The sequence below is a fragment of the Thalassophryne amazonica genome, chromosome 11 (assembly GCF_902500255.1).
Source record: "Thalassophryne amazonica chromosome 11, fThaAma1.1, whole genome shotgun sequence".
Classification (NCBI taxonomy): Eukaryota; Metazoa; Chordata; class Actinopteri; order Batrachoidiformes; family Batrachoididae; genus Thalassophryne; species Thalassophryne amazonica.
The window spans coordinates 18,683,395-18,706,316 of record NC_047113.1 but is presented as its reverse complement, the minus strand read 5'-3'; the positions used below and the strand labels follow the sequence as shown (position 1 = coordinate 18,706,316).

Below are 22,922 nucleotides of genomic sequence, written 5' to 3'. Positions count from 1 at the left end.
TTCAGCCGGGGTCAACCTGCGTGAAAAGTAGGCACACGGGTGAAGAACCTTATCGGTCTCTCCGCTCTGGGACAGCACGGCTCCTATCCCTGAGTCAGAGGCGTCCACTTCAACCACGAACTGGCGGCTAGGGTCGGGCTGCACCAAAACTGGCGCAGTAGAGAACCGTCGTTTCAACTCCTTGAACGCGGCTTCGCACCGATCCGACCAGGTGAAGGGGACTTTTGGAGAGGTCAGGGCTGTCAGGGGGCTAACTACCTGACTGTAGCCCTTAATGAACCTCCTATAGAAATTAGCGAAGCCGAGGAACTGTTGCAGCTTCCTACAGCTTGTTGGTTGGGGCCAATCTCTCACCGCCGCAAGCTTGGCCGGATCAGGGGCGACGGAGTTAGAGGAGATGATAAACCCCAGGAAGGACAAAGACGTGCGGTGAAACTCGCACTTCTCGCCCTTCACAAACAGTCGGTTCTCTAATAACCGCTGCAGGACCTGACGTACATGCTGGACATGGGTCTCAGGATCCGGAGAAAAGATGAGAATATCGTCCAGATATACGAAGACGAATCAGTGCAGGAAGTCCCGCAAGACGTCGTTAACCAAGGCTTGGAACGTCGCGGGGGCGTTGGTGAGGCCGAACGGCATGACCAGGTACTCAAAGTGACCTAACGGCATGTTAAATGCCGTCTTCCATTCGTCTCCCTTCCGGATCCGAACCAGGTGATACGCATTTCTAAGATCCAGCTTAGTAAAGATTTTGGCTCCATGCAGGGGGGTGAACACGGAATCCAACAATGGCAACGGGTATCGATTGCGAACCGTAATCTCATTCAGCCCCCTGTAATCAATGCATGGACGGAGTCCGCCATCTTTCTTGCCCACAAAAAAGAAACCTGCCCCCATCGGGGAGGTGGAGTTCCGGATCAGCCCGGCAGCTAATGAGTCCCGGATGTAGGTCTCCATTGATTCGCGCTCAGGTCGTGAGAGGTTGTACAGCCTGCTGGATGGGAACTCAGCGCCTGGAACCAAATCAATGGCACAATCGTACGGACGGTGCGGGGGAAGGGTGAGTGCCAGATCCTTGCTGAAGACGTCAGCAAGATCGTGGTACTCAACCGGCACTGCCGTCAGATTGGGAGGGATTTTGACCTCCTCCTTAGCCTGTAAACCGGGAGGAACCGAGGATCCTAAACACACCCGATTGCAGGTTTCGCTCCACTGAACCACCACCCCAGACGGCCAATCAATCCGGGGATTGTGCTTCAACATCCATGGGAAGCCCAAAATCATGCGGGAGGTAGAAGGAGTTATAAAAAACTCAATCTCCTCCCGATGGTTTCCAGACACCACCAGAGTTACTGGTTGTGTCTTGTGTGTGAGTAAAGGGAGGAGGGTGCCATCTAGTGCCCGAACCTGTAATGGCGAAGGAAGCGCCACCAGAGGGAGCCCTACCTCCCTTGCCCATCTGCTGTCTAGCAGATTCCCTTCTGACCCCGTGTCCACCAGTGCTGGGGCTTGAAGGGTTAAATCCCCGCTCAGGATTGTGACTGGGAGTCGTGTGGCAATCTGTGTGTGTCTCAATTGAATGTTTTGACCCCCCCTTAGCCCAGTCTCTAAGGGCGAGTGTTGTCGTTTTGGCCGTTTGGGGCAGTTTTTCTGTATGTGCTCCTTTGAGCTGCAGAGAAAACACTCCCCGCGGATCAGCCTCCTCATTTTGGCCCTGTGCGTTTCCCTAACAACGTCAGCAGGGGGAGCTGTTACCCCACGGAGCGCTGTGGTTGTGGAGCGTGGGGAGGGCGGCGCCTTTTCGAACCCGGAAGGGAGAGGGGCGGCGCGTATCCGGTCACGTCCTTCGCCTCGCTCCCGACGGCGTTCCTCCAACCGATTGTCTAACCATATAACGAGATCGATAAGCCCATCTAAATCCCGCGGTTCCTCCTTAGCTACCAGCTGCTCCTTCAGAACCAACAACAGTCCGTTTATGAAGGCGGCGCGGAGCGCAACGTTATTCCAGCCGGACCTCGCAGCCGCGATGCGGAAGTTGACTGCATAAGCGGCTGCGCTCTCGCGTCCCTGTCTCATTGACAGCAGCACAGTTGAAGCGGTCTCTCCTCTGTTAGGGTGATCAAACACTGTTCTGAACTCCCCCACAAACCCAGTGTATGCTGATAACAACCGTGAGTTCTGTTCCCAGAGTACCGTAGCCCAGGCGCGTGCTTTACCCCGAAGCAGAGCAATCACATAAGCTATTTTATTAGCATCTGACGCATATATGACGGGACGTTATGCGAAGACGAGCGAACATTGCATGAGGAAGTCCGCGCACGTCTCCACACAACCTCCGTACGGCTCAGGAGGGCTTATGTATGCTTCAGGGGATGGTGGGAGGGGTTGTTGAACCACCACTGGAATGTTCATATCCTGCACAGGGTCGGCAGGAGGACGAGCTGCAGCAGCGCCCTGAGCGCTCGCCACCATCTGTGCGGAGAGAGCCTCCACCCTGCGGTTCAGGAGGATGTTTTGCTCGGTCATTTGGTCCAACCGAGCCGTAAAGGTGGTGATAATGTGCTGTAGCTCACCAATCATGCCTCCTGCAGACGCCTGCGCTCCCTGCTCTCCCATTGGTCGTTCAACAGCCGGGTGACGCCCCTCGGAGTCCATGACGCTGGCCGAGATATCCTGTTGTGAAAGTGTAGTGACACGGACCCACAACAGGGGGCGCAAATGAACGGTCAATAGATGAGCCAAAAGGTAACAATTTAATGTTGTGAAACGTGCACAACAAACATACAGACAATCTCAGAATATAATTACAGTCAAATTACAAAGGTGACGTGTGGGCAGGCTCGAGGATAGAAGACGTCTGTCCTGAGAAGAGCCGGAACCACACGATTTCCGCCCCCACAGAACCTGGTGAATACTGGAGCCGCCAAGTCCCGAATTCCCAGGTGATCACCGTCCCCGACTGTTGGATCTGGTACTGCTGGCGAAGAACAAAGACAGTCAAGTGTAGGTGTGTGTACACCCAGTAACAACAGCGGTGGGAATGCCACCTCCACCTCTCACTCAATATGTTGCAGCGGTCTCAGATGAAAAGGAGCGCCGTCTTGCACAGCCTCCACAAAAACGACCGGTTCTCCTGCAAACACTCAAAATAACAGATTTATAAATCTCACAAAAAGGCTGAGAGTATTACCTCCAATGAAGTATGATATCTCGGCGATGAGGTGGAGATGACGTCTGGTCTTTATGGAGTGCGATGATGAAGAATGTGTGACAGCTGTCAGGAATTAATGAGTGACAGCTGTCACTCCCGGCTGTGTCCGTGGCGGCAGCGCCCTCTCGTGCCTGAAGCCTGCACGTCAGGCAGGGCGCCCTTTGGTGGTGGGCCAGCAGTACATCCTCTTCTGGCGGCCCACACAACATAAATACTAGTTTAGTGATTCACAGGATTGCTAAAAAAGCAGTTTGAACATAATAGTTTTGAGTTTGTAGCGTCAACAGCAGATGCTACTATTATTGTGAACACCCCTTTTCTACTTTTTTTTTTTTTTTTTTACTAATAGCCCAGTTTCATAGCCTTAAGAGTGTGCATATCATGAATGCTTGGTCTTGTTAGATTTGTGAGAATCTACTGAATCTACTGGTACTTTGTTTCCCATGTAACAATAAGAAATATACTCAAAACGTGGATTAATCTTTTTAGTCACATAGCACTACTATTATTCTGAACACTACTGTATGTGCCAAGTTGGGAATTGCTTGGAGTCTCTGTTCACCTTACCATCCTCAAACCAATGGGTTGGTAGAGAGGATGAATGGTACCATGAATGAATGAAAACTTTATTTCAGTGAGGAAAATCATTGACCATGGTTTCATTATATTCTCATTGTGGGACCAGAAATATCTTTTGGGCGATCCCTTGTGCCAATTATGCTATTGTTTTAGCGCTCTTAGCAAGCTGGTGGCCAACAAACAAGAGAACTGGGACGAATATTTGGATGCTGTCATGTTTGGGCTCCAAACAAAAAAAACAAATCACAACCCAGTTCTCTCCATTCTTCTTGATGTTTGGACAAGAGGCTCGGTCAGTGGCGGCGCCAGGACATTTTTGTTGGGGGGGCTCCACAAAATGTCATCGAAATTAACAATATATAGTAAATTGCTTTATAAATACAAGGTATATGTTTTAGTCACCTGTGCTCCTCTAAAATGTGGTATCAATGCACACACACATCACTTAGAATGATTGCAAGTTCGGTAAACTTGCACATAAGTATACAAACTAAATTCATTAAAATGGTGCTCAAGACAATGCATGGAATCAACCTTATGTCCTAAATTTTTGGAGTATGGAGTTAAATTTGTCTCATTTTCTCAGTGCAAAACTGCAGTTGAGATCCACAAATACGTCAGTTGCAATTCACATTATTGGCAGAATGTTTGAGGGGGGGCTTGGTCATTATTTGGGGGGGGGGGGGGGGGGGGATGCACAGTTCTGGATGCACAGTTCCGGTACTAAACAGAATTTCCTATCTGCAGTTAAAGTTTAGTTCTTGGAGCTGCTTCTCTGGCAATAAAACGTTTCATTCGCAGGAAATAATTACAGTTTTCATTTTCACCTCAATTTTTCCACAATAAACTGGATTCAGACAGTTTATCTGAATTACTGTGATGTTCACAAGTACAAAATACTTTTATTATTATTAATCTTTTTTAATCTACAGTGCACTCATGGACTTGCAGAATAATGTCCTTGCTGGATATATAGGGTGTCCCAAAAAAATATACAACATTTAAAACACTCGGTTTGACCCTTCAATGCTACAAACTTAATCACTTATGTTTCTTTTTTACTTGCAGAGACCCTGAAGTTTATGTTAATGACAAGCAAGACTCAGGAAAATGCCAAGATTAACCATACTACAGTGAACAAAAATGATTGAGTTTTGGCACCAGACCAAGCGTGTCAAACAGGTGCAGTGACTTTATGCTAGACTGACAAAATGCAGGGCCAATATTGACATTGGTATGAAAAACTTCAACCTTTCAGCTTTCTATCCAGCCATAAATTTATTTCCTAGACATATGCTTTGACCATTTTCTTTGCTGATAAAATGTTGCATATTTTTTTGGGACACCCAATATAATCCCCTGCTTATGTGATCCTTTTGTTCTTGGGCCGGAGATCTGTGTGCAGCGTTCGTTCACGAGCTGGATCAGCCTCTTCTCCATGACACAGCGATGTCCAGCAGCGCTTCAGGAGTGTGCACCCTTTGATTTGATGTATTCAACAATCACATAAGTAATACTGAATGATTTTCATGAATAAAGCTGTGACAAAATGTGCACAGCGTGTACAGGATGACAGCTGGTGGCACCAATGTTATCTGCTAAATATTGTCTTACTGTTCTGATTGGCACATCTGGGACGCATTTAAGAGACTTTGTCTACCTTCCTTTGGGCAAGTTATCGTCATTTGTCACAGTGTTATCCATAGATTCAGTCATGTCCGTGCATTTACACGGAGCCTGCATGTCCGCATTAAAAGGCGCTGCTCCCCGCAGCCTTCTACATGAGCGACTTGGAGAACACTTGTGTGCATGCACCAAACAATGGAACAATGGTCTTAATTTTTGTGTGATTTGTTTTCAATTTCTTTACTTGTATGTAAATCATTCTTTATGCCCCCCATCAGATGCCCTTTTTACATTTCATAATATTTTCATTTCACGTTTAAAATCTTTTCCACAAAAATAACGACTGACCACTAATTTGGTATAGAATTCCCATAATGCATTGCCACCCTAAAGAGATGGGATCTGGCTCCCTTTAAAGGATGAGTTCACTGCTTTACAACCCTAGTTATAATAAAACACTGTTCACAATCAAGTCTCTTCATACTGAGTGCAGCTCTCACTTTTGGTTCCTGTGTGAGAAACTTGAAAAGGTGGTTTCACAAAGAATGAATAGTGTTGACATGGCAGTCAGCTGGGGATTTACAAAATTACACCTTACAATCAAAACAGCACCAAAATCATGCCAGCAACCCACTTTGAAATCTTCGACACGTTACAGGAACAATATCTGAATAAAAACAAAAAAACAATTGGCCAGTCTGTTGGCCAAAATCAAAATCGTTATACATTTATACTGCAAAGTCAAAGCTTTGTGTGCCAAGTAAATAGATAAAATTTACAAATCTGTTTTTGGGTGATTCTTAGACTACGGGCACTTATTATGTCCTTTGATCATATTGTATGAAAAACAGAAAAAAGGGGAAATTTTACACTTTTATAGTTATCTTTACAATGAAAGTGTGTTAAGAAATTTGTTCTAGTAGTCTATGATGACTTTTTCACCTTTTTTCAGCATCATTATATGCAAATATTGCCGTTTTGTGCTTGTCCCACACTCAGACTTTTGATCTTCAATGATAAAAATGAATGGTAAGGAAACGTTTTTTCTAATGTTTTAAAATATCTCTGAATAAAATATCAGTAAAATAATCAAAACATAATTGGGGTATTCAATGTCATACAACTGTTGTAATTTTTTTAAACAAAATGTAGTTGTCCCACACTATTGCCGTAATTTCCACCACAACACTGTAATGTCCATTTAAACAGTTTGTATGAAAGATTGTTTGGGTAGTTTCTATGGAGATAAACAGTGACATCAGAGCACATGTATATAGCGCCAAATCACAACAAACAGTTGCCCCAAGGCGCTTTATATTGTAAGGCAATGGTGTGGTGGAAATTACATTTACAAGGCCAACAGTGCCTGTAGTTAAAGAATCACCCTTTTATAGGGGGTTTTCAATCACGTGACCCATTTGCTGCAGGATAGGTGTCGTCTCCATTCTGGATTACAAGGAGGCTGTGATAGAAAAATGGAGAGAATGTACGTTTATTACGATGCTTTAAATCCTCGAGGTAAAGCTATTTATCTTGATAGATGTGTAGCAGTTGGTTCAGTGGATCTGTATCTTATACCAGATAGTGAATTTGGTGGTGATGTAAAGAACTGGCCGACAGTGTCACACTGCGATATTGTGAACTAGGAAGCTGCCGACCAGGTCAGCCTCGCCGGCCTCCTGCAGAGCATCACAGCGGAGCTCTGAAAGCGGAGGTCGTCTTGAAGTCCTGAGCGATTTCTCTCACCAGGCGCTAGAAGGGCAGCTTGCGGATCAGCAGCTCGTGCTCGGGGACCACACTGTAAATAAGCATCCGTATTGGAAGCGTTCTTGTGTTATCCTCAGCAGTATTTTTATGTATTCTTATATCATTTTATTGCCTAATAAAATAAAATTCTGGGAGCAGTGGATTTCTGGTAGCGGCGGATCTCTCTCAGCGCCACGGTGCCATGAGGGTTCTTCACACCTACGTTGAAGCTTCTGCAATTGTTCGCCAAATGCACGTAGCGTATCACAGCGGTCACCGCGTTGTAATCCAGAATGGCCGCGAGACAGAAAATGACGTGACCGATACGGATTTGGATTGGATTTCAAGTCGGAAAAGTGCCAGAAGTCCTGGAATGCTCACATCACCTGCTTGATGGCAACAAAAGATGTTCAAATGTGTGGCAAGGTCTGACAGCCAAAAATCAACTTACAGTTGTGTCCCTTACCCTTACAGGCAACTTACTTGTTTTATTTATTTGGAACATATTTCTGTCCACACCGTGACTTCTTTCGGCTCTTTAAGCTGTTATGTTGTTTCATAAACACTGTCGTCTTATCAGCGTGAACGGCGTCGGCAGTAAGGCCACACACATACACACTCGCGACTGTTCCACCCTCCAGTCCAGTAGGTGGCGATAATGCACATGCAAGTTGGTTGAGTAATCACGCGAGAGTCTCGGTCTGCTGTTCTGCGGTTGTTTTGAACATTTGAAACATGGAGGAACGAGAAAGAAAACGTGCTGAAACTACCGACAGAGACGGCGCACGGTCTGAGGCTGCGGTCGGCTCGAGTAGCCCGTCAGTGGCGGAGCTCGGACCGGGAGCAGAAGGGGAAGCGGGGGACGATGACCCGGCGAAGACGGACGTGTGCTCGGAGCGGTTCGACCCGCTGCTGGCTCTGTACTCTCCGAACGTGACGCTTCCTTTTCCCAACATCAGGAGCTTCAACAACGTGGCGGAGTACGAGAGCTTCCTGAAGGGCGGCCGCGGCAGAGCCAAGCCGGAGAACGTGGAGAAGAAGCGGCGCAAGGCCAACAAAGGAGTGGCGGACCCGGAGCGCATCGAAAGGCTGAAGAAGATGATGATCAACAACCCGGTGCCGGAGGAGGGGGACAACAGCGCCCCCCGGCGGCGGAGAGGCCCGAAGCCGCAAAAAAGCGTCCTGACCAGGATGGCCGGTGTGTTACCCACAGAGCTGCCGAGTGTTCCTTCATGGAGAGCGATTTACCGTTTTCACACCGGGTAAAATATTGGTAAGAGTTCCTTATGGCACCCCTATTAAAAATTAATATTTTGCATTCTACTAGCATACACACTTATTTATTATCAATTTAGAATATGTGTAAAACTTACCTGCGTATTATGAGCAAGGATACACACTTTTTATGTCCTCTAAGAACTTTTATCTTGTAGGCTAGGGTAGGTTTGGAGCATTTTTAATAGGGGTGCCATTCGGAACTGTTTACAAAAATATTGACGAAGTGCCCGGATGTGAAATATTTCATGTGCATTTTCAATTAGGGAGGGGTGTTATTTCAAAATTTTTTGAAATCTAAATTTTTGCATGGAATATGGAAATATACATGGAATAAACCATAACAGTATAATTTTTGGGTCATTTGGTTCCAAAAACCCATAATGACAGAGCGTTTGAAAATTTCAAGTAAAGCGTGTGTCATATATGTGCTGTTGACGTAGAAAACCACTCTGTTGCTTATAATTAGTTCATTGTGGCCATGTCATTCATTACATATGATGATTATACTCAACTGATGTTCCTGAAATAAAAACTACATAGGTTTTGTTTGTTACAATTGATCATATGTACTGAAATTAGGTTTTTTGTCAATTACTCTTAAAAAACACCAGATAGGCTTATTGTTACTATAGAAGTTGAATATAAACTTGGGATCAAGCAACATTTGGAGCCAAATTTCAAGTCTCTAGGTGCAGCGGTTCTCAAGATATGACATTTTCGTCGATATTTTTGGCGATTTTTGAACCCGATATCTTCACTGGCTCCGTCCATATGGGTTTTTGGAACCAAATTACCCAAATTTATCCTGCTATGGTTTATTCTGTGTATATTTCCATATTCCGTGCAAATATTTATAGATTTCCAATTTTTTTGAAATAACACCCCTCTCTATTTCAATGCGGATACACAAGTGAACGCACATGAGAAAGGCTGGTAAAATATGTGTTAAAATACCGTTCTGACCTGGATATCGAGCCAGTAAAATTCATTTACATTAACTTATGTAAGGAAAGTATCGAACGTACCCTGAAAACTACACATTCTGAAATATGAGTGTTGAAAGTTAACAGATCCAGTCTGTTCCAGCTCCAATCAATTCCTTTGCAGATGATCATTCATTTGTCACATTTTATTCCAGGCAATATCAAGGTACAAAAGTTGAAGTTGAACACGTCATAATCCAAACAAGTTGGTGTTGAAAGTTCACACAAATCTGATATGTTCCAGTTTCCAATCAAGGCACAATATCACCATACACACAATCCAGACTGGGCACACAGGCTGCATTAATTAATCCTAGATGGTAAATCCATTTTAATGTCAGTTCTGTCTTCATATTCATGCATTGCACAGGCACGACGCTCTGCAAGATACACCAGCTTATTGCCCAAACGTTACGGCAAAAGTAGCAAGAATAACCAAAATTACTTTCTCATGGAAGGAAAAGTCTCCCTAATTCCTCCAGTTGTGTCATTGCCAACATGCGCAGCTTTCTGGCATTTTCCAGCTGTGTCTTGACAAGATCTATGAGCGTCAGTGGCCCTGGCCACAGAGTTGCCTGGTGTTAAAATGGCGACAGCACCCCCTTGGCGGCACATGTCTCAGTGCTAGCCCGACAACCGGCTCAGTGTTGCAGACCGAACAGTCCCCCCAAAAATCGCTCTGCCTTTTGCATCAGCATGTGTCATTAGCCGTGGTTCACAGATTAAAACCTCGTTTCTGCTTCAAACTGCACTCCAGTCATCATCTATCTCAGCAACAGATGTCTGAAGCTTTTGTAGAACAGTCATTTCCACATAAATTCAGCATTATTTCATCATAAAAGGTGGTGGAAGCGATCAGAACGCCCCACATCTAAACGAGCTGCTAGCTGATGCGTTCACTGTGCGTCAGTCATTTCAATGCATCACAGAATTTTGCCGCGTTTCTGCTTAAAACTGACTTTAGAATTATTTAAGAGGTTTTACCTTTATCATCTGATGGTTAATAATCACATTAATCCAGTTGATTGCTTTGGGTGAAGAGACTCCATCTCAGGCGTGCTGGTGTGGTCCGAAATGACGCATGCGCAGATGCAAAAGGCGGACTGAATTTTAGTGGCAGACGTTTGCTCTGCTACACCGGTTATGAATTGGGTCAGATGCTGGCCTCCATTTTGGTGTGAGATTTCCCACTCCTAAACAACCAATAGAGCAGAGCTGGAATTCCGTCTCCTAAATGACCAGTAGGAGAACAGCGCTCGCACCACATCAACATGAGGCTGATGCATGGGCTGACGTCGGTGTCTCCGCTGTCAACCAATCACAGGCTAGGAGAGAGAGGCCAGTATCTGGCCCAATTCAGGACCGGTTGTCGGGCTAGTCTCAGCACGAGTGCAGCCTCTAGTACTCGTATATGGCTCTGTGATGTTATCTGACACTTGAATGAATCACCGGTTCTGTGCTGCTTGTTGTTAAAAACATTTAACATTTAAATGTGAATTTAAAACACTTCAGTATACACTGAATGTTTCAAAAGTCAATGAGTATTTTTTTAACATACTTAAACATTTACCCAAAGGTTCAAAATCAAATCAATTAGTGAATACTTTTTTTTTTTAGTATATTTGGTACTTTAATGTTTCCCATAATTCCCCTGCGCTTCTCAGAATGCACCGCATCACCAGCAGAGTTCTGGAATTTCAAAGCCATGTAACCAATGGCTAGCAAGGATGTGGATGGCGTCAATTCAGCGAGTTCTTAAGCGATTATGATGATGACACGTTCTCCCAAGTTGAGAGGGTTATCTCGAAGAGGTGTAGCACCTGTGATGAACTTCTGCCATGCCCAGATATTGTCTTGTCCATATATCATGAGGTGTGTTTACATTGTGCCCTAAACCGTAACTCTGCTGAAACTGACCTCTCGGAGACGGCGAGAGATTCACAACTGAGAAACGGCGAATAGCGTGAAATGTTGAGCCACTTAGTCTGCTGCCACCACGACCCAGACCTGGATAAGCATGGATGAATATGAAATAGGTCTTTCCATGTGGTCATTATATACAAACTATTCATTCAGTTCATAGAAAATGTGCTACACTGTGATATATTGCAGGATGGGGCTATAAAATGACCTATGAGATTAGATTTTTGTTATATTGCACAGTCCTGGTGGCAATGCAGCTGTCCACTGTGTCCACACAAGTCAAACGATGATATGGCTTGTTTTTGGTTTGATTACCAAGAGTAGTGAAGACTATTTTCAAAGTCATGGCTGAAAATGTAGGTCATTTTGAAAGAAGTTTGAATCCATCGTGAAATGATCTTTTTTTTTAATATTTCAACCTTTCTTGAAAATTGCTGTCAGGAATATTTTGTAGTTATTGAATTGAAAGTCGCCCACATGGATGAAGTGAATATTGTTCTGTTGGACCTGACGGTTGGAATGCATTTGGAATGGATCTTGCGTAGTGTAATTACTGTATCTGGATGGATTGATAGCCAATATTTCCACCAACTTTCATCAAACCTGTGCAGAAAATTGTTATTCTTGGTGTGATATTTATGGGCTTTGTCTATTTGATGTTGTTTGTAGTCACTTCTGTATTCTTATAATCACTAGCCTGTTCTTTGTGAATGTGTTTTGTAATTAATTGTACAGTTGTGTGCTTTCAGCATGTCACGGCGGTCCTTTGGGCGAGTTGTACCGATGTGTTGAGGAGAAGATACGAGTCAAAGTTCACATCAGAACCTTTAAGGGACTCAGGGGAGTGTGCTCAGGCTTCATTGTGGCCTTTGATAAGTTCTGGAACATGGTGAGTTCTCGTAGGTTCATAGTTTGAAGCTGAAATACGATTAAATGCCAGTTTTACTGTCAGTGTTCCTTTTGATTTGTTGGTTAGGCGATGGTGGACGTTGATGAGACGTACAGAGATCCTCTCCTTGGAGAAGCATTATACCATGAAAAAGCACTCACTATTTCACGGGTATGTATGAGTTTTTCCTACTCTGTTGCAACATTTCCTACCCTGTAATAATTAAACTCAAGAAACATAAATATTGATTTTTGTTGTTCCTTTAACTACCTACCTTAGAAAATTGAGGTGAAAGCAAATAATGAATATGAGCTCAAACTGCAGACTCAGCAGTAAGTGTCCTTTTTTTAACATCTAAATTGGGTAAATGGCTTAGGAGTTACAGCAGTCTGTGTCTGCACAATGTTTTGGAGCGTTTGATTGAATAGAAGCAGGTAATATCGCCCCAAGTACTTCAAGATTAATTCCACTGCTTTTTGACAGCAGGTTACTCTTTAATAAATGCGAGGGAACCCATTTGTAAACTGGTTCACTTGCACGAGAAAGACTTAAGGAACAATACATTGCATACCAATTGGATTTAGTGAAAAGTCAGCAAAAATAAACGTATCCTCTTGCTTGCGTGAAAATGCGCTACATTGATGGTTATGGCACTTTACTAAGAAGTTTAGGGGAAAAAAAAAGATGCTGGGTGTGTGTGTGTTTTTTTTTTTTTCCTGGATACAGCTGCATGTGGCCACATGTGCTCCATTCTCATTTGGACAATAGAAACAAACAAACAAACAAAACTTTAACACCCAGAAAAGCACGTTATATGGACACGGGGCCTTAAAAGTCAACTACTCCATGGAAGATATAATGACTTCTTGAAGCATGAATGCGTCATAAAATCTGGAATTTGGCAACAGATAACAGGATTACACTTTGTTTCATTAAAGTTGAATGTACACCACTGATTAACTTTCTGCATCATGAATATGGACAGGGATGTGCTCTGTGTCAGATCATGGAGTCCGTGTCTCGTACCGCCTGTAATAAAGAAGACAGATGAGACACATAATTAAGTCAATTTATTTGACAAAGTCCAAAGTCAAAAGTGCTTAGAGCATCTGATGCAGATGGAAAAGCGCTATATAAATGTAGTCCATTTATTCCAACAAACTCCACATGTCCACCTGAGAGGTCCAGTGCCCTTCCACTTTCTGGTTCCTTCTCTGTGATCCTGGCTCATTTTTCTCTATTCATCCTACTCTCATTCAGTTCCACCTCAGGGTGCAACAGGTAACAATACAAATTGAAAATCAATTTCACAGTCATGATTATGATCACAGTGATACACGGACCCCTGAATCGATCTAAATGTGAATGAGTTTGAGTTTGACATTATAAATTGGTTGAGTGAAGCTGCTAGTTCCACATTTTCATAGTCTTGTAAAAGTGCATAGGATGCTGCAAGGCTTTTGCAAGGCTGGTCACAGGAATGGTAACTTTGGAAGGTAAAAACATTATCAAAACTAGAAGCACTCAGAGAGTGCAAACCTCCGCCAAGGCCATGGGGTCACTGACGCCATAACATCTACACGCCGTGGAATCATTGAACCTAAAAAAGTCTAACAATGATGTTTGGTCAGTAGTAAAAAAAAGTTTCATCTGCTGTGACTGGATAGCATGTATCCTTAGTGCTTGGCATCACAGTTTATTGCAACTTGCACCTTTCCCAGAAGCTACTGTCATCTGAGCACTGATATTGATATTGCATGTGCTGATAGACAAAAACAAATAAGAGACAAAATTCAATTTATTATTCAACTAAACTGCAAATATATGAATTTTTTAACATTTATGAAACACTTCTCTAAACAAGGCCATAGGGTCACAGACCCTAAAGAGATTCCCTCCTTGGCACAGTGATCTATTCAACAATTCAGAGTTACAACCTAAACTATGATACATACACTTTTCTTTCCTTTATATTTGGCATCCTTGACCATGAAAACATGCCACTAGAACTTGGAATCACTTTTATGTCTTTATTAGTTCAAAAGGTATTGTATAAAAACAATTTTTCGGTAATGGCGGTTTTCTTCTGGATCTAGCTCCATAACATTTGAAGCTGCATCAAATCTGATGACACCTTACTGAATCAGTACAGATTCAGCTACAATTTGGTGTTAATTGTGCATCTCTAGCTTCATTTGTCACCTCACACTGACACATTTTCTATTTTCCTTATATTTTTGCATATTCTGGATCACCAGATCCGTAATCCAGATCCGATCATCACCAAACTTTGTTGTTTGATACAACATTTGATTATGTTACACCTAATTTTTTTCAAGCCTTTCTGCCTTGTTTTTGTGGAGTTAAAAACTAGAATGTCAAAATTCCCCCTATCCTGCAATGGTGAAGAATCCTTTAAAAAAAATTCCTGGATCCGGATCATGATCAGGATCACCAGTAAAATTTAATCACTTGTTCCTCTTGTCATTTCCAACCACTCCAGAAAATTTCATCAAAATCCATTCAAAACTTTTTTGAGTTATCCTGCTGACAAACAGACAGACAGACAAACAAACAAACGTGACCGAAAACATAACCTCCTTGGCGGAGGTAATGACTGATAGTTGTAGGTGGTATATTGGATAAAGGTACCCATTCATTTCACAGCTTGTTAATATTGTAATTCTGGGTTAGAACAGGGAATTTCTGCTATGCCAGCAACATCTGGCTGCTTCTTCTGGGCTTGTTTTACGCTGCACTTTCTGTTACTATATATAGTGCTGCCCTCTGTGGTGAGCAGAAGCAGGGCCAGTGTGCCGCCGTCACACAGATTTGAAGAAGGTCCCAGTTTTTCATGAAATAGTAAGAAGGTAATAAGTGGCATTTTTGACTGTTGCATAGTGGCTCTATGCAACTCGTTTTTTTTTTTTTTTTTTTTTTTTTTTTTTGCTGTTTGTCAGTTTTTGGTCGCATTTTTCTCTACGGAGCTCCCCCTACAGCTCAAGAGTAGATATATCACAAAACTGTCATAAAAAAAATTCACTGCTGTGGAGCAACAATCCACCGATATACATGGAGAACAGAGAGTTTGTCTCAACATACTTACAAGTGCAGCAGCAACAACTCCTGGTCTGCATCCGTTTTCAAGCTTCTTTATGTTTCAGCTCCCAGTATTCCAAGAAAGCCTGACCGAGGTTGACCCGCGTGTGACCTCTTTTTCTCCTTCTCTCTTCCTCCAACAGTGTCCCCCCCCCGATGTGCAATTACCATGAACATGTGTAAGAAATAAAGCCTTGGCTTGTTCTCGAAGTTGCTACTTCACTGATGCCTCGATACGGGGGGTGTGTGTGTGGGGGGTGTGTGTGTATGTGTTGTTGTCGTGCCGTAAAGCAGTTTGTGTTTCTCACGAGACTCGAGACTCATTCAAAGGTCACTGGATCGGTGTCCCTAAAGTTGCAAGATGTGTGTGTGTGTGTGTGGGGGGGGGTTATTCTCCCCAAAACAAATCATTTAGTAATTACAATTCCTCCCAAATTGTACAGTTTAGGTAAAAATGTTGCGTAATGCCTCTTTAATTTATTACACACTGTATTTACTGCATTTATGCATGACAACTCTATTGTCTTACCTGTCTTATTGTCACCCAGTAGGTTTAATTTAGATCAATAAAACACTTTTAAAACCTGTTTGTACAATTTGACTTTTACCTTTAAAAAAGCAACAACAACAATAAACAAACTAATGTGCATTTTATAGTTTCTTTTCGTTTACTATTTAGGCATGAGAATACAGTGCATCCGGGAAGCATTCAGAGCTTCATTTTTTCCACATTTTTTGTTACAGCCTTATTCCAAAATGGATGAAATTAATTTTTTCCCTCAAAATTCTACACACAATACCACAAAATAACAATATGAAAAAAGTTTTTTTTTTTTTTTTTGAGAGAGAGAGAGTGAGTTTTGAAAATTTATTAAAAAATAATAAATCACGTGTACATAAATATTCACAGCCTTTGCCGTGAAGCTCAACATTGAGCTCAGGTGCATCCTGTTTCCACTGATAATCATTGAGATGTTTCTACAGCTTAAGTGGAGTCCACCTGGGGTGAATTCAGTTGATTGGACATGATTTGGAAAGACACACAGTTGACAGTGCATGTCAGAGCACAAACCAATCTTGAAGTCAAAGGATTGTCTGTAGACCTCTGAGACAGGATTGTCTCGAGGCACAAATCTGGGAAACGATACAGAAACATTTCTGCTGCTTTGAAGGTCCCAGTGAGCACAGTGACCTCCATCATCTGTAAATGGAAGAAGTTCAGATCCACCAGAACTCTTCTTAAAGCTGACCGCCCGTCTAAACTAAGCAATCAGGAGAGAAGGGTCTTAGTGAGGGAGGTGACCAAGAAGCCAATGGTCACTCTGTCAGAGCTCCAGAATTTCTCGGGAGAGAACCTTCCAGAAGGACAACCATCTCTGCAGCAATCCACCAATCAGGCCTGTATGGTACAGTGGCCACATGGAAGCCACTCCTTAGTGAAAGGCACATGGCAGACCACCTGGAGTTTGCTAGGAGTGGCTTCAGGACAACTCTGTGAATGTCCTTGAGTGGCCCAGCCAGAGTCCAGTTGGGCTTGAGACCAGAAGATCTTCGGTTCAAATCCCAGCCTGACTGGAAAATCACTAAGGGCAAGGTCTTTAATCCCTTATTGCTCCTGGTGTGTAGTGAGCTCCTTACTTACAACCCCAATTCCAATGAAGTTGGGACATTGTGTAAAATGTAAATAAAAACAGAATACAATGATTTGCAAATCCTCTACAACCTATATTCAATTGAATACACCACAAAGACAAGATATTTAGTGTTCAAACTTTTAAACATTGTTTTTGTGCAAATATTTGCTCATTTTGAAATGGATGCCTGCAACACATTTCAAAAAAGTTGGGATGGGGCAACAAAAGACTGGGAAAGTTGATGAATGCTGAAAGAACACCTGTTTGGAAGCAGGTGAGTGTCATGATTGGGTATAAAAGGAGCATCCCCAAAAGGCTCAGCCATTCACAAGCAAAGATGGGGTGAGGATCACCATTTTATGAATAACTGCCTGAAAAAATAGTCCAACAGTTTAAGAACAATGTTTCTCAACGTTCAAATTGCAAGGAATTTAGGGATTCCATCATCTACAGTCCATAATATAATCAGAAGATTCAGAGAATCTGGAGAACTTTCTACACGTAAGCGGCAAGGCCGAAAACCAACACTGAATGGTTGTGACCTTCGATCCCACAGGTGGCACTGCATTAAAAACCATCATTGTGTAAACCACTGTCAGTTAACACAGTTCGTTGCAACATCTACAAGTGCAAGGTAAAACTCTACCATGCAAAGCGAAAGCCATACATCAACAACATCCAGAAACGCCACCGCCTTCTCTGGGCCCGAGCTCATTTGAAATGGACAGACGCAAAAGTGGAAAAGTGTGCTGTGGTCTGATGAGTCCACGTTTCAAATTGTTTTTGGAAATCATGGATGTTGTGTCCTCCAGACAAAAAAGGAAAAAGACCATCCAGATTGTTACCAGCGCAAAGTTCAAAAGCCAGCATCTGTGATGGCATGGGGGTGTGTTAGTGCCCATGGCATGGGCAACTTACACATCTGTGATGGTATCATCAATGCTGAAAGGTACATCCAGGTTTTGGAGCAACACATGCTGCCATCCAAGCAATGTCTTTTTCAAGGACGTCCTTGCTTATTTCAGCAAGACAATGCCAAGCCATATTCTGCACATCTTACAACAGCGTGGCTTCATATTAAAAGGGTGCGGATACTAGACTGGCCTGCCTGCAGTCCAGACCTGTCGCCCATTGAAAATGTGTGGCGCATTATGAAGCACAAAATACAACAATGGAGACTCCGGACTGTTGAACAACTGAAGTCGTGCATCAAGCAAGAATGGGAAAGAATTCCACCTACAAAGTCTCAACAATTAGTGTCCTCAGTTCCCAAATGCTTATTGAGTGTTGTTAGAAGGAAAAGTGATGTAACACAGTGGTAAACATACCACTGTCCCAGCTTTTTTGAAACGTATTGCAGGCATCCATTTCAAAATGAGCAAATATTTGCACAAAAACAATAAAGTTTATCAGTTTGAACATTAAATATCTTGTCTTTGCGGTGTATTCAATTGAATATAGGTTGAAGAGGATTTGCAAATCATTGTATTCTGTTTTTATTTACATTTTACACAAAATCCCAACTTCATTGGAATTGGGGTTGTATGTACATGTGATTTCCTAGTTTTTAAATTTTTAATACGTTTGTAAAAATTAAAAAATAAAATAAAAATAAACTTTTCATCGTCATTATGGGGTGTTGTGAGTAGAATTTTGAGAGAAAAAAAAAATGTACTCCATTTTGGAATAAGGCTGTTTTGGAGAGTAAAACTACACATCTCACAACTCGCTCCATTGAGGTGTTTGTGATTTATGCATGATCACTCTGAAGTTGTAAGCATTATGGTGCCCATCAGTCAAAATCCTTGGATATTGAATGTTGGCATTCTAGCCTAGCCTAGATCCCTGACATACTGGCAGGTGTGATAAAAGCGCGTATAATTGTTGTTATCCTTTCAGCTGCTCCCATCGGTTGGGAGCAGGCTTCGACAAAGCAGACTGACAGAGCAAGCACATGTAATTCTGAACTTCATATTTAAAGGTGACAGCCAGTCCAGGGTCTGAATGAGCACATGGGTAAAATCCTTGCTTCCTGTATCTTTGCTTTGCTTCCTGTATGCTGAACTTCATCTTTGTTCTTTGTGTAATATAAACTACAACTTCCTCTGTCGGCTGTATTATATATTTATTGTGGTTCAAACCCACCACCCGACCGCAGCTCTAAATTCAACTGCTGGCTTCTTTTGATGTGCAGAAGGGGCGTCCTGTTTGGCTGAGTTGGCAGAGATGCACATCTGTGCATCAAAAAGTGTTGTTTGATTACCCATAATTCTCTCCTCTGCATCACCTCTGCCTGATACAGATGTGCAGCAGTACATAAACACTGACCTTTACCCTGACATTTCGTTCTGCTCCTGATCCAGTGTTGAAAGGTTTTCTGGATATTCTCTGATATATGGCCCAACCAATATAATTTCCTGGAAAATAGAAGCCAGTCCTACGTGAATGAATTGTTTTTCATATGGAAAATGTTCATAATACAGCAAAATTTCACATTAATTGCAACTGATTTCTTGTGTTTGGTTTGGGTGTGGCCCTGGCCTTCTCTGTAGTTTTCTTTAGCTGATTTGACCGACTGATGAACAGGAAATTCAGATAATTCCTTCGGAAATTTGGACAGGACTGTACTGTTCAGCATATTTCTGTGGAATTTAAGTATCCCTGAGCCAGGATCAGGGTGTTTGTGTTCTGTTGTGCAGTTTTGTGCATGTTTAAAAACCCAGAGTCATTGTGTTGCATCAGCAAATATTGTAGCTGCCGTGTTCAACATCAAGTCATGAGAATATTATTTCAAACAATGTTAACAAACGTCATCAGCATACAACAACATATTTACTGTATAAGTAATAATCGTTAAGTTAGCATGGCATTAGTGTCATCGTCATAACTTTATTGTTGCATCCACGTTTGTTGTAAATGACAAGAAACAAAATATGACACCATTTGCCGTCAAAAGCTAACAATGTTCAACTTTACCACCTGCCGCAGCCACAAGGACAAACCGGATGTTGTATTAGCTTTAACAAGGGGGGACGACAGAAAGTGAAAGACGGATTGTTTAAGTGCAGAGAGTCACCCGGTTTTAATCAGGGAAATGTGAATAATTTATGTGAGATTACAGAGAGGAATTAATCTGTAACTTCACAGAAGTTACATTTTTAAGGTACCATCAGAGCCAGTTTTATTTTTAAGAGAAGTCTTTCAAGTAGTAAATTATTGTCCATGTCATTAACAGTGAACCAAAGTGTCAGTGACACAGCACTTATCTATATATTAAAACCCAAGTGGCCTCTGTGCATGTGTATCCATGCGTGTGTATGGCTTTGTTCACAGAGAAATGGGAGCACTAACATCAAAACACCTCTTTCATAATGCATTCTCCTTCTGATCGTCTGGATAGTTATATATATTTTTAGAATGGTTTTTGATTTTATTGCTGCTATTTCAATGTATGTATTTAACTATGTGTTGTAAGGCGAGCTTAAGTTTCTTAAAAGGCATCCTTAAATAAAATGTATTATGATTATTTGCCATTTTTGTATTTTGAGTCAAGGATGAAACCCACCAAAATGGAACATTGATAGGACTAATATTTTTGGAGAAACTACGGATATCGGCTAACAACAGTGAACAGTGGATATTCATAATTACATTCTGGGCTCACACGCCATTCCAGCAGGGGGCAGTAAATCATCTATATATTAAAAGTGTAGTGGCTTCTGTGCACATGCGCATGTGTACCTTTGAATGTAGAGAAACTGTAGAGAGCTGACATTTGCCGTTTGGTATGCTTATGTATTTTGGGTTGAGGATGAACACCGTCAAAACGGAATGTTGATAGGACAAATATTTTTGGAAAAATTATGGATATTATGTAACAACAGTGAACAATGGACGTTGATAATTATATTCTGAACTCTCGTGCCATTACAAATCATTATAGAAACTTTGCATAATTTATTACCACCCTTGAAAAATGTCAGATACCTATTTTATAAACACTACCCAATCTAGAGCCCATGGATCCCCACGGGCAATACGCTAGTCTGGTTTTATTCTCCAAACTGTTTTCCCCAAACTGTGCAGTTGAAAAAATTGACATACTGCAAATAAAGTGGAGGAGGTGACGGTCTAGTGGTTAAGTGTTGGGCTTGAGATCAGAGGATCCTTGGTTCAAATCCCAGCCTGACTGGAAAATCAGTAAGGGCCCTTGGGCAAGCCTTAATCCCATAGTTGCTCAGGGTGTGTAGTGAGCGCCTTGCATGGCAGCACCCTCACATTGAGGTGAATGTGAAGCATTATTGTGAAGCACTTTGAGCGTCTGATGCAGATGGAAAAGCGCTATATAAATGCAGTCCGTTTAAAGTTTTTCAGCAGTCGCTGTCAATTTTAGCATCATTCTAGCATTTACACTGTTGTGTAAATACACTTTTGAATAAAACCTCGTGTTTGCTGTTGCAGGTGAAAGAAATTCTGCTGTATTAGTTTTTTTTTAATGTCCACATGTGAGCGCTGTTTAATGGAGGTTGGCAAACCTGTGAATACGTTACTGCCACCAAGTGGACAGGACAGGGTACCAGCAGACTGACAGAGCATCAAAGTCCTGGATTGAAACTGATATTTAAGTATACTATGGAAGTATTAGTATCAGTATACTTAAAGTACAAAAAGTTGTCCTTTACCTGTTTGCTACAGTAGTTTTTTTTCTTTCCTCACTTTCATCACAGCTGATCTGACCAGCTGTGTAAAGTCATGAGTTCTACACCACAAAATAATTTCAGTGGTCTATTCGGTTTGGTCTTCTGAACCTTTTTTGGGGTCTTGAGCTCAGCGGTGTGTTCTTTCTTATTGAGAACATCCCAAATGGTTAATTTGGACTACATTCATGGCCTCAGACACCAAGTTGTTCACATTTTCTATCACCACCAATACACTGTGGTGGCCAAGTGAAATTATTATTTTTTTTATTAATTTCCACACAGCTCTTCGAGAAGCTGAAGCTCCAGCAGAGTTCACCAGGCAAGGAGCCCGCAGCACAGCACAATACTGCAGAAGCCACAAAAATTCCCATTCCGGCTGGCACGAAAGGTGAGAGCTCCGCCGGGCCCAAACTATCAGACACACTTGAAACCAGAAGACAGGAACACGGAGCGCCATCGAAAGCCGAGGATCCAACGGCTTGTAAGAAGAAAGCATATGGCAAGGTGCATTCACGCCACATGAACCAGCTCTTCATCCGGGGTGAAAATGTCATCCTGGTTAACCTGGAGTCACTTTGATTGGTCTTTGTTCTCTTTTTGATGGTTGATCTGGAGATGAAAGCTCAGATATAAAGAGGACATTCTGCTTCAGACCAGCTGTCAGATTTGATTAGATTCAGAAGAATCAAACCGTTGTATCATATTGGTATGTTTCGTTTTTTTCTCTGCACACCAGAGATTTGATTGAAAAATTAAAGCTTCTATTCCTAATTTCTCGTTTCCTGTCGTCAGCCACAAAAGAAACTTAACTTTGACAGCGCTGCAGCTTTTATAACTGAGACTTTCCTCTTCCAGCAGGCGGCAGCAGCAGCCCGCTGGCACCATCTGCGAGCTCCTTGTCTCTTGCCGTTGCTTTTCCCCGTTAGTTTGAACTGGAACGACAGCGCAGTCTCAGCGGACTTCATAAATGCATTATGAATAATTGAGTTTGTGAAGCTCGAGATTGCAGATGGCACTCAAAAGCTGTCATTTGTCTTGACGTCTCAGATTGCTTTTACTCTTTAATGGGGACATTACCCATAAAAACACAATTTACTGCATCTCCTGGAAGTTATAAAGATGCTGCTGTTTTCTGTATGAACGGCAGAGCAGCACACACTACATTAGTAATTGTGCTCATGTGTCTGCTTTAAATCCGCATTTTAATTTCAATTAATTGACCCTCTTTCTCGATATTTGTACCATAAATGG

General features: G+C 42.4%; 1 protein-coding gene across 1 annotated transcript; it reads left to right on the top strand.

Moving 5' to 3' along the window:
- Positions 1 to 7,877: 7,877 nt before the first annotated feature.
- lsm11 (LSM11, U7 small nuclear RNA associated) lies at positions 7,878 to 22,434 on the top strand. The gene is made up of 4 exons (XM_034181368.1): positions 7,878 to 8,363; positions 12,099 to 12,238; positions 12,326 to 12,409; positions 21,954 to 22,434. The coding sequence occupies exons 1-4, from the start codon at positions 7,901 to 7,903 to the stop codon at positions 22,248 to 22,250; spliced, it is 984 nt and encodes a 327-aa protein (XP_034037259.1). The 5' UTR covers positions 7,878 to 7,900; the 3' UTR covers positions 22,251 to 22,434.
- Positions 22,435 to 22,922: the final 488 nt, after the last annotated feature.